Source organism: Leucopleurus acutus, assembly GCF_964270905.1.
Source record: "Leucopleurus acutus genome assembly, chromosome: X".
NCBI classification, from domain to species: Eukaryota; Metazoa; Chordata; class Mammalia; order Artiodactyla; family Delphinidae; genus Leucopleurus; species Leucopleurus acutus.
The window spans coordinates 1,708,426-1,725,285 of NC_139148.1; the positions used below are offsets into that span (position 1 = coordinate 1,708,426).

Genomic DNA, 16,860 nt, shown 5'->3' on the forward strand with positions numbered 1-16,860 from the left:
GGGTGGGCTAGCTACTGTAAGAAATAGCCCCCCAAATACATACAAGTGTATTTCTGGTGCGTGTCACACTCAGCGGAGGCGGTGAAGCTGTGCTGTGGTCCATGCGGTCTTGCGGGGATCCAGGATTCCTCCCCTTGGCCTCCGCTCCATCACCATCCAAGGAAGCCCTTGTCCACGGCGGCTCCTTAAGAAAGGGTTAGGCTCCCATGAAGAAGCCACCCACCGCCTGTAATGCATTAAGTCGTGTCCTGTGCATCTGGGATGATCTTTGCTACGTACCACCCTTGGGAGAGCCGAGAAACTAGTCGCTCAAATGGTTTTCCGTAGGGTTTCGTTTTCCTGTGGAATCCCGGCTGAAATTGGAAGAGGTTGTCTGCCAAGGGACATTGCTCTTCACCTGACCTGTGGGGACAGAGGGTAGGAAACGTGTCCCCCACCTCAGCACCCAGTCTGGGGCGGACTCAGGTCACATCTCCTCAAGGCCGTGGTGAGAATTCATCACGTGGTCCTGCTTAGATGCAAGGAGCCCAAGACGAAGCAGCAGACACAGGCGTTGGCGAGCTCCTCTGAGCCATATTTGCCGTATTTGGAGGCAGAAAAGCATCAGTTGGGTGTTTGTATTTGCACGAAGGGTTGTCCTAACTTGGCGTTTATTCTTCTCTTTTTTTTTAGATGATAGGTTGGCCGGAAATGGAGACTTCCGCTGGAGTGATGTGTGACCCGTTGTCACCACCCTCCACCCAATTCGCAGACTTCACAGGGACCCAAACCAGTTCGGTATAACTCACTTCTGTTTCTTTCTAATTCTTTTTTTTTTTTTTTTTTCTGTACCGCACAGCATACGGGATCCCAGTTCCCTGACTAGGGATCGAATCTGCGTCCCCTGCCTTGGAAGTTCAGGGTCTTAACCACTGGACCTCCTGGGAATTCCCTGCTTCTACTTCTTAAGCATGGCCGTGTCTCTGCATGCCCGTCCATCGACCACCAGAGGAGATGCCCCATGGGCTTCTTCACCATCCCGTGACCTTTCTAAATGGTTTTTCCATTGTGTTGTGATGAGTCTCTTTATTTTCGAGGTGGATAGGAGACCTGGTTGTCTATTCAGATTTTGTTTCCCTCCTCCATCACTGAGTTTTGTGTTGGTCCTTTGGTCGTTCTCTTATATCTTGCTTTAGGAAGACTCAGAAAAGAAAAAGATACAACATCAAAATGGCCTATATGTCTTCCTTAATTTCTGTTAAGTTTTCGGGACAACTTTGCACCCGTGTTTCACGTCACTATTCAAGGATTATGGCTTTCCCTTTTTTTTCCCCCGCTGAATTTACCCGCATGAATCTGGGCTTTTGTCCCCAGGCATCCTCAGAAGATTAAATCCAGACAGACTCTTAATCTCGCTGACAGACCATCTTAGTCAAGTGCTTCCGTAGACATTTGGTCTAAACTAATTGCCCCTCTCTGAAAAGTATTTTTGTTGCTGTTTTAAAATTTTTACTAGAGTTGATTTACAATGTTGTGTTCGTTTCAGCTGTACAGCAAAGCAAATCTGTTATACATACACATAGATCCACTCTTTTTTAGATTCTTTTCCCATATAGGTCATTACAGAGTATTGAGTAGAGTTCCCTGTGCTATACGGTAGGTCCTTATTAGTGATCTAGTTTATATATAGCAGTGTGTGTGTGTCAATCCCAGTCTCCTGGTTTGAAACGTTAACCTTTACATCGCATGACAAATGTCAGCATCTCATCTTGTGCAAGAGAAAGCTGGGGAGAAGTTTAGAGTGGCAGAGCACACCCAATGACTTATTTATTTAGCACAACCCATTCGTTTGGTCTTATTTTCCCAGGAAAAAGAGTTCTCTGTCATTTTGGTTAAGACTGCGGTCCTGTGAAGCCCCCTGCAGACTAACGATGGAACGGTTATGTTTCTAGCAGCCCGTGGAGAGCGCGGAAGGTGGCCCACCTGAGGAAGCCTTGGAGCCACGCCGGGAGCCCCCTGTGAATGTCACCAGGGACCCCAGTCTCCAGGATGCTTTGGAGGTGGTGTCCTCATTGTCTGCCTTGTCCAGCTCTCCTGATGGACACTGTGCGCTAACTCAGGGGCCGGCTGCGTACACGCACTGGCGTTACCCCCATTTCGAGCCTCGCTTGTGGAGAGAAGAGTCCGCCTGCTTCTCCCGCTGCCTGAGACCCGTTTGTCTTGCGTTTGCCCGCGGTGGTCGGTCCACCCTCTTTCCTGTCCCCTGCTCTGATAATCACGCCCGTTCTCTCTTCAAAAGCTGTTCTGCAAAAGTTAATTGAAGTTATGGGGCTGTGCTGTGTTTTCCCGCAAAGTGAGCTTGGAAGTTCATGCACACTGTCTAAAAAGACGAGCGTAAAAGCTGGGAAATTTGGCGGTGTGGGGGGGGGGGACCTTTCAGTCCAAATCGAGCATGCGTTGATTTCTTCTTGAAGAAGGAAGTGAAAGATGCTTTCTTCGTGACTCTCCGTCTTACAGATGCTCTGGTCTTAAACTTCAGGCTGTGCGATGATGCTTTTAATGATGATGAAATGCTTTCATTTCTCTCTAACCATGACCTAGTAATACCTTTTGGTCTTTTAGAGCAAATACAGCTCTAGAGCTGAGTGTTGGGTGTAGGATGAAAATTCGTATTGAGTTTTTGGATTGTGTTTTTGTCTGCTGAGGCTGCGGTAACAAAAACACCATAGTCTGGTGGCTTATGAACAGTAAGAAATGGATTTCTTGGTGTCTGGTGAGAGCCCACTTCCTGGCTCACAGAGGGTGTCTTGTTGCTGGTTCCTCACATGGAGGAAGGGGTGAGGGAGCTCTCTGGGGTCTCTCTTCTTTTGAATTTATTTTTTAATTGAGATATAGTTGAATGTGTCCCATTCTTTCCAGAAAGTTTTCATTCCCGGGAACTCACGGAGCCCCAGTCCAAGCGCTCTTAGCGGGGAAACGTGCTGAGTTATCCTGGAAAAGATCTTGTTTTCACTCTTGCAGTTTCTTTGAGCAACACGTTGGCAATGTTTCAATAAACTGTGCGGGGATGAGTGTAGAAAGCAGAACCTTATATGTAAAAACTCTTTGAAAGCATCGTGGCAGATAAACAGTGGAGAAAGTGTTGCCTGCCTAGTGGATAGAAACAGTAGCATAACTGTCTGGTGTCCAGTACTGTCCACCCCCCACCCCCCCTTTTGCTGATCTATTTGCGTGCCAACCAAAAGTCAGGGGTGTGTGTGTGTGTGTGTGTGTGTGTGTGTGTGTGTGTGTGTGTATGTGTACACATTTGCGTATTTATAATTTTCCTCATACGTATCCTTTAAGAAGATGGAAACCCTGCCATGGCAAGAAAAAAAAAGATTTAAATTAGTATTGAAATGGTCTTGCCAGGCTGTCCAAAATGTCATACGCTGTATTTACACAATATGAACCTTTTCTTCATTTCACGTAGTTTGGTTACACACAGGGATACAGAACATGTTGTGTTTTTTTTTAACTTTTAATTTTATTTTGGAGTATAGTTGATTAACGATGTTGTGATAGTTTCAGGTATACAGCACACTGATTCCATTATACATAGATCGGTATCTATTCTTTTTTCAAATTCTTTTCCCATTTAGGTTGTGATATAATATTGAGCAGAGTTCCCTGTGCTCTACAGGAGGTCCTTGTTGGTTATCCATTTTAATTATAGCAGATACAGAACCTTTTTTTGGTGGGTGGAAAGATTAAGATGATCATAGAAGCGTGTGCGAAAGGGTTTAGTGGCTAGACATTAAAACAAGTCTTAGGAACAAGTGGACACAAGTACAATGATAAAGTATAAAATTTCAAAAGAGTCAGACCAACAAAGCATCTTCTTGTGAGAAGGTTGTATTAAATTCAGCGTGTGGTTTGTTCAGAAGCAAAGTGTCAGCACCGTCTCCCTGAGACGTGGTGAGGTTTGTCCGTGGAACCGATTGCTCAGCCAGGTGGATGCCCGGGCCAGCTTTCACTCGCTGACGACGGTTTTTCTAACACCGTCTCCTGTGGGCTTGTCTTCCCTAGGTGGACCTGGCCATCTCCGTCTCTGAGATTTCCATCGAAGAAAAGGCACTGAGTCCCGATGAGGAGCGGAGGAAGTGGGAGGAGGGACGCATCGATTACCTGGGGAAGGATGCGTTTGTCCGGATTCAGGAGAAGCTGGACCGCTTCCTGCAGTGATGGCGCCATGGCGTTGGGTGGTCCTGTTCCATGAACATCTCGAGTCCTTTCCGAGGGAAAGACTCTTCCACGATGTGCCTCTCTTTATGGTTGACCAGCTTGAGTGCCTCATGTCAGTCACATGGTCCATCCAAAACCCAGCTCAAAGGCCTGTGTGACCCCAGCTACCCATGCCTCCTGGGGGTTCCCCAGGACGTTGCATCTCCTTATACCTTGTCGGCAAAAGGGAACAGGAATAACCTTCTGGTCAACCCTGGGTCTCTGGTCTTGCTTGAAGGAGCTCAGGATTCTGTCCTGGGCAGGTCCTGCCGTGTCCGTCCTACGTAGGGTTAGATGTCACTGCAGAGTTTCTGTCCCAGTGCCCGTAACACGAGGAGAGGTATTGAGTGCCCTGGGAACCTTTATTCAGTGCCTTGGGACTTTGCAGAATGAAAAGTCCTTCCTGTGAAGATGCAGCAAACGTTCGGATGCCTTGAGTGTGACTCCAGTGTGGACTTTCCCAAGCATGTCTGAGAAACACCAGCTGTGGTTCCTCTTCGGCAAAAATACCCAAGAGGACTTGCAAGTGCATTGACAGATGCCCCATGGAGGTGTGTCAGAGATATCTGGAAGGAAGCTTCCAGCTGGCTTGGAAGAGGTGACCACTTCCAAACTGGTTGACCTACTGGTGTAGGAGAACCCAGGGTTTACGCGGAGGGGTGTCTGGTGGCCGTGCGCTCACGGTAGCCGGATTTGGTCGAGGCTGTTTCGAGGCAAACCTGTATGCGGCCCCGGACACCAGGCTGCCCTGTGCTGGGTCACACTACCTCACTTCACAGTATGGAGTCACTGTGCTCTCCAAGCCGTGCCAACTCGGTTCTTCCGGGACAGTTCTCCGTTTGATGACACTAGACCCTTTATCCCATGAGAAAGCCTCACCTCCAGAAGCATCCGGAAATGAGTGCGGTACGTTGGAGCTCCTCCCAGGGTCGTTGTTGGTTGCCACCGTAGGATAATTAAAGCCGGATGTCAGTCGCTGTACTGAAGAGAAGGAAATGTAGTTTTTAAATGTTGGAATGGTTTATCACACATGTGCAATCGAAAATCATGAGTTCATTAGACACAGGTGTGGAAGAAGCCTGAGAGGGCTGTGTTCAAATCCATCTGAGATCTGGGTGGACTTCTGGGGTTCGTTGCGGTATTCACGTGTGTGAGGTGTGAGCTATGGAGGGGTTGTTTCTTTTTATCTATGGGTGAATGATTGGTCGTCTTGGTTGGTTTCACACAGATGATGCTTCAGGGGCTACTTGGAAATAGCCCTAGGGACATAGTCCTTGGGTGGGTTGCATGGGGTGATCACCAACCATTAGAGTTATCCCATAACTTTGTGTTGGGGAAGGAACGTCTGTGCTCTGAGCCATAGTGTTGGACTAGAAGAAACGGGAGCCTGAGTCTGGCATCCGTGAGAGGAGGGTTCCAGGAGATGAACATCTGAGTCCGGTCCAGCTTCTCTGGAGAAGAGGATTCTCCAGTGCCTATGGTCGATTGCACATTGGCTTAAAGTGTACGCTTAAAATGGACTTCTGCTGCGCATCCTAGGGTCAGTCCTCACGTTTGGACAAAGGCTAGCACACTGCAATTAAAACTTTAAGACAGCAGTGGGGTCTCCTTCGGATGTGTGTTGGGGTGTGTTCTGAGCCATCGGGATAACACAGGAATGGGACACCTTTGTCCTGCCATAAACTTAAATAACCAAATGGGTTTTTTCAGAATGGATGGTAGCAGTAAAATGAGTAGAACTGTTTACTTCTTACCTTTGGAAATCTCATAAGTTCTCTCCAGGCATGCTGCCTACTCTCCAAGCATTGACTCGTCCATTTCACCCATCCATCCATCCATTCACCTATCCGTCATCCCTCTATCCATCCTTTCATCCATCCATCCATCCATCATCCATCTCTCCACCCATCACATGGTTTTTTGAGTTCTCTCCAAATGGCAGGCACTCTGACACGTGCTCAATCAATACATGAGAATGTACAAGAACCTGTAAGAACATTTTAACGACGTCTAAGTGATATCCACCCAAGAGGTGTACTACGAGGTTATTTCCTGAAGAATGCCAGTGCCAGGATTCGGGCTGTGTAATGTCAGGACTGCAGAGTGAACGTAAGTTGAATCTTTGAGAGATGTGATTTGACCTATACTATCACTAATATTTTGGTACATAGGAGTTTTTTTTTTAAAAAAAAAACACATTTAATTGTTCTAGAAATATTATCCAGTTATTTGGGGGCAGGATGAAATGGCAGGTGAAGAAAAAGCATTTCCAGATGTATTGACCTGGCCAGCTGGATTAAGGTGTGTAGATTTACAGGAACACAGCAAGTATTTTTGTTATTCAAGGTCACTTGGTCAAATCCTGGCGCTGAATGCACAGGAGTTATCCTAATGTTACTGAGTTTCGGTGTGGAAATGCAAACAACTTGAAGTAAAATAGGGTTTCTTTTAGCCACCACACCTGAATTAGGAAAAGTAGACCAATTCTCCTTCCCGATTTCATAGCTCTCTGCCCTTCAGAGTACCATGCCATTTTTACCCTAGTGCCTTAAGGTAATGTCTTATATACCACTACTGTCTTAGTATTTTTGGTTGTTCGGGTTTTTTTTTTTTTTGAAATTTATTTATTTTATACAGCAGGTTCTTATTCGTTATCTGTTTTATACATATTAGTGTGTACATGTCAATCCCAATCGCCCAGTTCATCCCACCACCACCACCCACCCCCCGCTTTCCCCCCTTGGTGTCCGTACGTTTGTTCTCTACCTCTGTGTCTCTCTTTCTGCCCTGCGAACCGGTTCATCTGTACCATTTTTCTAGGTTCCACATATATGTGTGAGCATACGATATTTGTTTTTCTCTGACTTACTTCACTCTGTATGAGTCTGTAGACAACACCGATTGTTAACCACGGTAATGAGCAGAGAGAATCAGCAAGTTTACTATAATAATCAGATTGTATGATTTAAAAAAGGGGGAAAAAATGGGAAGGAAATCGCAGAAAGAGGCGGCATATGTATACATATAACTGCTTCACTTTGTTTTACAGCAGAAACTGACACAACATTGTAAAGCAACTATATGCCAATTAAATTTTTTTTAAAGTTAAAAAAAAAAACCTAGCACTGGACTGTCGCCAGAACAAACCGCTAATGGGGGAGAGAAAGATGGGACTTGATGTCACGTAGACACTCACACAGCTTGGGGATGGGGACAGACATTCAGAACACGGAACAGGATGGGCTAGTGCACAGCACGGTGATGAAAGCTGACGATACTGTATTAGGAGCTCGGAAGTCGCTAGGAGAGTAGATCTTAAAAGTTCTCATCACCAAAAAGAAAGGGCAACTATGGGACCTGGTGGAGGTGTGAGCTCATGCTTGGTGGTGACCGTTTGGCAAGATTTATAAACATGAAATCAGGGCTTCTCTGGTGGCGCAGCGGTTGAGAGTCCGCCTGCCGATGCAGGGGACGCGGGTTCGTGCCCCGGTCCGGGAAGATCCCACGTGTTGCGGAGCGGCTGGGCCCGTGAGCCATGGCCGCTGAGCCTGTGCGTCCGGAGCCTGTGCTCCGCAACGGGAGAGGCCACAACAGTGAGAGGCCCGCGTACCGCAAAAAAAAAACCCCATGAAATCAGGACTTCCCTGCTGGTCCAGTGGTGAAGACCCCGAGCTTCCAATGCAGGGGGCGCAGGTTGGATCCCTGGTCAGGGAACTAGGGTCGCACATGCCATGCAGTGTGGCCTAAAAATAAATAAATGGTCACAGAATTTCCAAAGTAAATAAATATATGAAATCGTTATGTTGCAACCTTGAACTTACACCATGTTTGCACGTCAATGATAATAGAGCTGGGGAAGAAAGAAAAAACAAATCACAGGCATTGGTCTCTGGTGGGTCCCCCACCATGTTTGGGCTTGACACCCCCAGTCTGCGTGATACATGCAGGGATTTCCTGGTGGGGTTAGTTAACTCTGCCGGCTTGTTGCTGCTTGTTATGCGAAATAACTTTTCTAGAAGGCCACTCCTTGGTATCAACAAAACGCACAAAAATATTTCTCTGGCCAAGTGCTTTGTAGGAAATGTTGAAAAACATGCCCTTTTAGAGCAGTTTCTCAAGGACTTTTTTTTACCCCCTGCCTTTTCCTGTAAGTTCTTGGAATGAGTCCTTCACTAAGTCATCCAAGAACTATTTTTCGATTATTTACTGTTCAAGGAACCAGGAACCTCTACAAGAGATTTGTAAAAATATAACCTTGGCAGTTTGGGAAAAGACAGTAGGAAAACAAGTTGGGAAGAAACCCTTATACTGCTTCCTTTTCAAAGCAATCTGCTCTGGTAGGTGTCCTTCTAAGAGACAGAAGAGGAGAGACACAGACACAGAGGAGAAGCCCCAGGAAGACAGAGGCAGAGACGGGAGGGATGCAGCCACAAGCCCAGGGACGCCTGGAGCCCCCAGAAGCTGGAAGAGGCAGGAAGGACCCTCCCCTGGAGCCTCTGGAGGGAGCGCGGCCCTGGGACACCCTGACCTCAGAGTCTGGCCTCCAGGATGGGGGAGGATGGACTTATAGTGTTTAAAGCCTCTGGTTTGTGGTCATTTATTACAACCACCCCAGGAAACTAATACACACACACTCTGTCAGCCTGTCTAGATCTCAGCTCTTCATCAAGACTGTGTCCTCCTCCAGAAAAGCTTTTATAGACCTTCCAGGTTTCAGTAGTGGGCCAAGACCAGTATAGAAAGCGCCCAGTATTGGGGACCAGATGTGTACCAAGCATTTGATGTCCCTGATTATTTCATCATCCAATACCCTGGGCATGGGCACCTACTATTTCCCGTAAGGGTTTGACCAAGTGCAAAGGCAATGCCTTAGACAAAGGATGGTCTTTTCAACAAATGATGCTGAGACCACTGGACATAATAGGCACAATGATACAGCTTGATAGAGGACTCTTAGAACGCTTGGGTGGGTCTTCTTGAGCTGCCATAACAAAGCACCCCAGACCGGGTCCCTCGAACAATAGACATTTATTTCCCCCTGTCCTGGAGGCTGGAAGTCCGAGATCCAGGCGTGGGTAGGGTTGGTTCCTCCTGAGGTGTCTCTGTTGGGCGTGTAGATGGCCATCTTCTCCCTGTGTTCTCACAAGCAAAATTGAGGAAATCTGAGCAAGACGGATGGATGGCATCCATGCCCGTATTCTGGTTACCATGGTTACTCTATTACTAGAGCTGTATGGTTGAGGGGAAATAGGTAAAGGGCACATAGAAGCTCTGGTGTTATTTTTATTTCCTGCAACTGCACGTGAATCTATAATTATCTCAATGTAAGAAAGTTTATAAAAAGAAAATAGACAGCTGTGTACATCTCATGCTATAGTGGCATCAACTGAACTTGAGTTTCAGGGATGAACCCAAAGACATCATGATGAAGAAACAGAACAAGAAATTTGCACCGAAGACTGCTTGCTTCCAAAGTCATATTTTTAACCACCCTGGAAAAAAAAAAAAAAAAACCCAGTGGATGAGGGTTCTGATTTCTCCATATTCTCACCAACACTTGTCATTTTTTTTTTTTTATTCTAACCATCCAAATGGGCATGAAGTGGTATCTCTGGTTCTGATTTGTAGTTCTCTAATAAGGAACGATGTTGAGCATCTTTTCATGTGCGTATTGGCCATTCCTGTCATCTTTAGTAAAATATCTGTTGACATCTTTTGCCCATTTATTAGATCATTTGTCTTATTTTTAAAAAAATTTTATTGCACTAGAGTTGATTTACAATGTTGTGTTAGTTTCAGGTGTACAGCAAAGTGAATCAGTTGTACATATACATATATCCACTCTTTTTTTCTTTTTTTTCATTTGTCTTATTATTGAGTTGCATTCGTTTGCGAATATTTTCTCCCAGTCTGCAGTATATCTTTTCATTTTCTTAATGAGTGCTTTGAAATTTGATAAACTCTAATCCACCCCGACAGATCAGGCTTTTGCTACCTTATCTAGAAAATTCCTAACCTAAGAGGACAAAGATTCTCTCCTAAGTTTTCTTTGGCAAGTTTTGTCGATTTGTCTCTTCTGTGTGGGTCTCTGGTGCATTTTGAGCTCATTTCTGTGCACGGTGTGATAAGGAGCTAAATTTGTCCTTTCGCGTATTTTGAAAATCCAATTATGTCAACACCGTCTGCTGAATCCTCCACTGCGTGTTTTAACAGGCTGCCAAAGCTCTGTGAAATTTCCCTAGTTTGGACATTTGAGTGGGTTCCCCAGACCCTGCAGAGCATACTCACACTCCTGCAAAGCTTTCCTTTAGAGGTATTGATGGGGAAAAAAAAGCACAACCTAAAAGGTGAGAATTATGCTTTATTCAGTGGACTTTGTGAGGACGGAAGCCCTGGACACAGGTTCTCAGATCGCTCTGAGGGACTGTTCCCAAGAGGTCCGGGAGGAGCCTGGATAGATAGGAGATTAAAAAAAATAATAATAATCCCAGATAGCTGAACATGAAAAGATGACTGCTAATTAAAGAAAAACAGACATCTCAAGTGCGTGAATGTAGTGCTTTTCTGTGTGTGGGGAGATGCAAGAGTCTGGGCTCACGGAAACCATCCTTCGGATGTGCACCTTAAGTCTCTAAGGCCAGGGTCCTGTTGTTCTCCACCCTGAATCCCCACCGTCGGGGGCGCTACAGAGGCTGAGGGCTGCAACATCCTTTGTTTCCTGAGAAGGCAGGTGACATTCTTTGCCCCCAGAGGCGGAGGAGACGGGGCAGGAAGACAAACGTGCAAGCCGGCCAGTAACGGGGGGTCAGAAACAGCCCGTGCACAAGCGCCCCACTGCCCTGCCCGTGGACAGGGCTCTGAGAGCGAGTGAGCTTTCCAAGGGGCTCAGGCAGACCCTTGCTCGGGCTTCCCTGGTGGCGCAGTGGTTGAGAGTCCGCCTGCCGATGCAGGGGACGCGGGTTCGTGCCCCGGTCCGCGAAGATCCCACATGCCGCGGAGCGGCTGGGCCCGTGAGCCATGGCCGCTGAGCCTGTGCGTCCGGAGCCTGTGCTCCGCAACGGGAGAGGCCACAGCAGTGAAAGGCCCGCGTACTGCAAAAAAAAAAAAAAAAGGTAAGGCCCAGAGACGGGCGGGCTGCATGAGTGATCACACAGCTACCCCGAAGCATGGCGGGGGTGGCCAGAGAGCTGGGGGTCTCGGGGCTCCGTCTCCTGTCCGGACCCCTGTCCCCCTGACCATTTGCGGGCTATAGGGTCACGTCCAGCATCACCTCACTTCTAGGCAAGGAGGGAGAGCCTGTGTCGCTATCACAAACCCAAATTGAGTCACCAGGCTCTCAAACCCTACCCTCGCCTGCAGACGAAAGCGCGAAGTGTTTAAACCACAGCCAAAGAGGATACCTGTGGACCCACGTCGCCACGGAATCCTCCAGCTGTGCTCCCTCCGTGAGGGGTGCCTCACTGTCTGATGATTTAGGAGAAAGGTCAGCAATTGATGGACAAATCTGACCCTGGGTCTATTTTTGTAAGTCCCTCTGGAGCGAAGAATGGTTTTCACGTTTTTTTCAAGAGTTGGACAAGATAAACAGAACAAAAAGAAGGATATGTAAGGCGGACCTTATGTGGTCCACGCAGCCTACCAGAGTCCCGTGTGGCCCCTCACGGAAAAGCACTGCTGATCTCGACCCCTGGATTTGGAACAAAAAAGTCTTCCAGCGTGTTTGGTATGTATTTCTGACACATACCTGGTTGCCAGAAAGAATTAGATGGGACTGACTTACAAGAGGAGAATGGCTTACGCCGGAAGGGTGAAGGATTTCGTAGCAAATCACTGAGAGGTGAAGTTAAGGATGGTGTACTGGGCGTGGCGTCCTCCTGCCTTGAAACCAAAGGTAGTTTCTCTAAACCAGGTGAGTTGTACACCTGTCACCTTATGAGCTTGTGTTGGCAGAATGCCTAGACAGGGTGTGCCCTGCTTGCAGACGGGCTGGTGGGGCTGGTGGTGGATGGAGGACCAAGCGAGTCAGTAGGTTGTGGAAGAATGCCAACACGCCTAGTGGACAATGCTCTTGGGGTCTAGCCCCACAGCTGGACGAGGCATGCAGCAACGCCCGTGGCCAGTGGCCTCAGTGTTTTCCTCAACGAATCGATGACTTAAATGAAGACAATCCCAGGACTTCCCTGGCGGTCCAGTGGCTAGGACTCTGCGCTTTCACTGCAGGGGACACAGGTTCGATCCCTGGTCGGGGAACTAAGACCCCACAAGCTGCACTGTGCGGCCAAAAAAATACCAAAACAAATTAAGAGAACCTCCTTGCTGGCTATAGGGCGGCCCCCGGACCCTGCTCCCAATGTGCCTGCATTTGGGGTAGAAAGAGACAAACTACAGACATAAAATCACAGAGGCTGTTTCTACAGGTGGTGCTGGGCAGTCAGACCCAACATCTTGGCGGTTTTCAAGGTCAATCCAAACCCACTGGCCACAGAGGGGTCGACTTGGATCTAAATTGTTGCTTGCTTTGGTCAAAAGCTAGGAGATGATGTTCCAACGGAAGGGTTTCCTTTACGTAAAACAAGATATTGGGACCCTAGGACCAGCCATTGTACTCCTGGTTTCTACCCAAGAGACATGAAACAAGCTGTGTCCACACAAAGATTTGTACAGGAAGGTTCGTAGCAGCATTATTGCTCAGAGTGAAAAAGTGGAAAGAACCCAAATGATCCATCAGCGCAGGAATAGATTCCTCAGTGTGTCGTTCCCATAGCAACCAAGATCCCCAATGCCAAGGTCATCTGCCATTGTCAGTAGAATATTCGGTTTAAACGCATTCGCTGCTTTGAATTCTCAAGTCCTCAGAAGCAAACACACAGTGAGTAGAACCGCCAAAGAATCCCTGGACAGAAAAGAAAAAACAAAAAACGCAGAAATAAACGTCTCTCCCTTGGAATAAAAAGTCGGCCTTTCAAACCAGGTTGCTGGGAAGGTGTGTGTATTTTTCCACTATATTAGGATTTAACAAAGGACGGCCTCCAGCTTTCGAATTCTTTGGTCCCAAAGACTGCCTAATCCCACGCGCCGCAGGAAGGTTGAACGCGCTAGCTTTTGGTTTTGAAGGCCCTGGTCGGCCCAGATTCGGTTTATTTCACTGAATGCATGCAGGCCTCCACCTTCCCATCGCTGGGTAAGTAAATTCTCACTGCAGGACGGGCGCGCCTTTCCCGCGTCTCCGCTGCGCTCCGGGAACGGGTCGCGGCCGGACAGCTGGAGAGGGGAGGGGGCGCCCAGGGGCGGACGGCGCGTATCCTGGAGGGTTTGGGGAACACCGCCACCCTTCCGGGGGAGGCGGGGGGGGCTGTCCCAGTGCAGGAGGGGGTGCATCTTCGTTTTGGGGTGGAGGGGACACGCCGGCGCTCGGGATGGATGTGGGGGGGCGTGGCAAGAGAATATAGGAAGGAGGATGTGGTCGCGCTGGGGGGCCGCCTGGAGGAGGGAGCCTAGTGGGTGGCGCCCTAGTGAGTGTGGGAGGGGACAAGGCCGCGCCGGGGGGGCGGGGACCTGGGGATTGGACCGGAAGTGTATGGAGAGCGGGGGGAGGGGAACGGGAGGGGAGAGGACCTGGGGGTTGGACCGGAAGTGTATGGAGAGCAGGGGAGGGGAGGGGCGGGGACCTGGGTTTGGACCGGAAGTGTATGGAGAGCGGGGGAGGGGCGGGGCGGGGACCTGGGGGTTGGACCGGAAGTGTATGGAGAGCGGGGGGAGGGGTCAGGGGAGGGGAGAGGACCTGGGGGTTGGACCGGAAGTGTATGGAGAGCAGGGGAGGGGAGGGGCGGGGACCTGGGTTTGGACCGGAAGTGTATGGAGAGCGGGGGAGGGGCGAAGCGGGGACCTGGGGGTTGGACCGGAAGTGTATGGAGAGCGGGGGGAGGGGGGAGGGGCGGGGGAGGGGCTGGGCCGCTCTCTGCCGGGGCGTGGCTCGCCAGGTCCCCTTCCTCTTCGCGGCCCGCCCTCTTTTGTTCCTTTCCCTTCCGGTCTCCTCGCCACCCCCAGCCCCCCGTTTCGTGGGGCGAGCACTGCCCGCCTGTCCCCAAGCGCTTTCGTCCCGCGGGTGTACAGGCCAGAGAGCCGGCCTCCAGCTGCCTTTGATGACTCCCGTGCCCCCAGCCCCAGGATCCAGTAGGCACCGGGCGCAGGGTCCCGCGCACCTGGCGGTGGGCGCGGCGCGTCCCGTGTGCGCCGTGGGTCCCCTGGCCGAGCGCTGCCTGGAGCGCAGGACTTGGCCGCGAGCGCTCAGTGTCCCGGGCCCGCCCACGAGATCCGGGGTGTGGCGTCCTCTCCCTCCCTAATCCGCTTAAAGTCCTGGGGCCTCCGGGGAATTGCTCTGGTAAACAGGTTTTCCTGGGTGGCTTTCTCGGGGCGGGCACTCGCAGGAGACTGGGGCCAGGAAGGAGCTGATTAATCCTGGCCGGGGCTGGGCACGGTGAGCACACCCCACCCCCCCCGGTCTTCCTCCTGCAGGCTGGCCACCAGGATGTGAATCCAGACTCACGAGGGTCCAGGATGCCAGACTTCTACTCTATGGCCAAGGGGAGAGGCGTTTAAATGTGGTAGCCTCGTTGGCCCCTCAGCCGACTTTCTGTGTGTGCGTCTGCGGGCCCGTGGGAGTTTGCCTGGTGGTCAGTGTTTACCAGATGGGCATTGGAAATCCGTGTTAACCAAAAGCCTGGGGCGTAACGGGGTGTTGGAATTTACAGAAATGGGGCTGGAGATTCTGTTTGGAGCAGAGACCTTTGCCTTTTCATGGGTAGATTTAGTTGGCTTGTTTTTGACGGGGTGATGGCTTTAGCTGGATTCATTCTTGGCCGTTGTTTATTGCAGGCGCTTTTATCGGTGGAGGACTTCTGGGGAAATACCACACAGATTGAGGCCTGGAGGGAGGGGCAGGAAGCCAGGAGCCCAGGAATAGCTTTGCATAGAATTTGGCAAGGGTGGAGACCAGATTTGATCCGTTGAAGAAATTCTGCATTGGAGGCAGTCAAGATTCCCCAAAACTGTGCAGAACAGGAGCCCTGGGGACACTTGGGCCAAGTACCCAAACAAAATACAGGCTGTCCTGAGGGTTTTGGAATGGCAAAGAGGGATGGGGGCCAGGGAGCTGCTGCCCCGAGAAGTACTATTTGGGGGAGGTTGCATAAGCAGGTAAGAAGGAACCAGGCATGGCTTTGTTGACATAAGAGAAGCCATTTTTGGCCTGAGCCATTTTGGGATCTAAGCCTGGCCACTATGCTTGCCCTTGAACAGGTCTTAGTAATGAATGATTTTTTTAAAAAATTAATTTTTATTGGAGTATAGCTGCTTTACAGTGTTGTGTTAGTTTCTGCTGTACAGCAAAGTGAATCAGTTATACGTGTACATATATCCACTCTTTTTTGGATTTCCTTCCCATTTAGGTCACCAGAGAGCACTGAGTGGAGTTCCCTGTGATATACAACAGGTTCTCATTAGTTATCTGTTTTATACATAGTATCAATAGTGTATATATGTCCATCCCAATCTCCCAATTCATCCCACACCCCCCTTTCCCCCTTGGTATCCATACGTTTGTTCTCTATGTCTGTGTCTCTATTTCTGCTTTGTAAATAAATTAATCTGTATCTTTTTTCTAGATTCCACGTTTGTTTTTCTCTTTGGGACTTACTTCACTTTGTATTACAGTCTCTAGGTCCATCCATGTCTCTGCAAATAGCACAATTTCATTCTTTTTTTATGGCTGAGTAATATTACATTGCATATATGAACCACATCTTCTTTATCCATTCTTCTGTTGATAGACATTTAGGTTGCTTCCATGTCTTGGCTATTGTAAATGGTGCTGCTATGAACATTGTGGGGGGCGGGTACGTGTCTCTTTTGAATTATGGTTTTCTCTGGTTATATGCCCAGGAGTGGGATTGCTGGATCATATGGTAGCTCTATTTTTAGTTTCTCGAGGACCCTCCACACTGTTCTCCATAGTGGCTGTATTAATTTACATTCCCACCAACAGTGCAGGAGGGTTCCCTTTTCTCCACACCCTCTCCAGCATTTATTGTTTGTAGATTTTTTGATGATGCCCATTCTGACCGTGAGGTTATAACCTCATTGTAGTTTTGATTTGCACTTCTCTAATGATCGTTAATGATCTTAAGGGAACCAAAGAGCCAGCTGTTCTCAGGCAAGAGAAGGAACAGTAGCAAAGGTAACAAACCAGTGGTGACGCCTCCCAGTTCTGCTTCAGTGGGGATTAGTCTGAAGCCTCAACCACCAGATCCACTGGGACCTACAGGAGGAGGATGATACTGACCTTTTCTGACCCTGTGACTTCAGTCAACCAAAGCTTAGACTCTGTGGACCTCGGCCCCAGTGCAATGCTCAATTCTCCCCTGCTCCAGCCCCTTCATGAATATGCATGTGCCACCCAAGCATTTTCCCCGCCCCCTCCACGAATATGCATGTACCCTGAGATTAAAGCTTCCCCAGTTTTGCTGTTCGGGAAACACTGCTTTGGGAAAGGGCCCCTGTGTTCTCCCTACTTGCCGCAAATAATAAACCCTTCCTTCTCCTGATTTTGGCTTGGTTGTC

The 16,860-nt window shown here is 49.0% G+C and overlaps 1 protein-coding gene across 1 annotated transcript in view; it reads left to right on the plus strand.

The window, feature by feature from the left end:
- LOC309978432 (glycogenin-2-like) overlaps positions 1-4,823 on the plus strand; it is a gene marked incomplete at its 5' end in the record, with an annotated part of 33,845 nt that extends 29,022 nt beyond the window's left edge. The window contains 3 exons of the mRNA XM_082864906.1: positions 673-777; positions 1,932-2,039; positions 4,048-4,823. Coding sequence (XP_082721032.1) covers positions 673-777; positions 1,932-2,039; positions 4,048-4,203 — 369 coding nt within the window. The 3' untranslated portion in view covers positions 4,204-4,823. The remainder of the gene's footprint in view (positions 1-672; positions 778-1,931; positions 2,040-4,047) is intronic.
- Between the last annotated feature and the right edge of the window lie 12,037 nt (positions 4,824-16,860).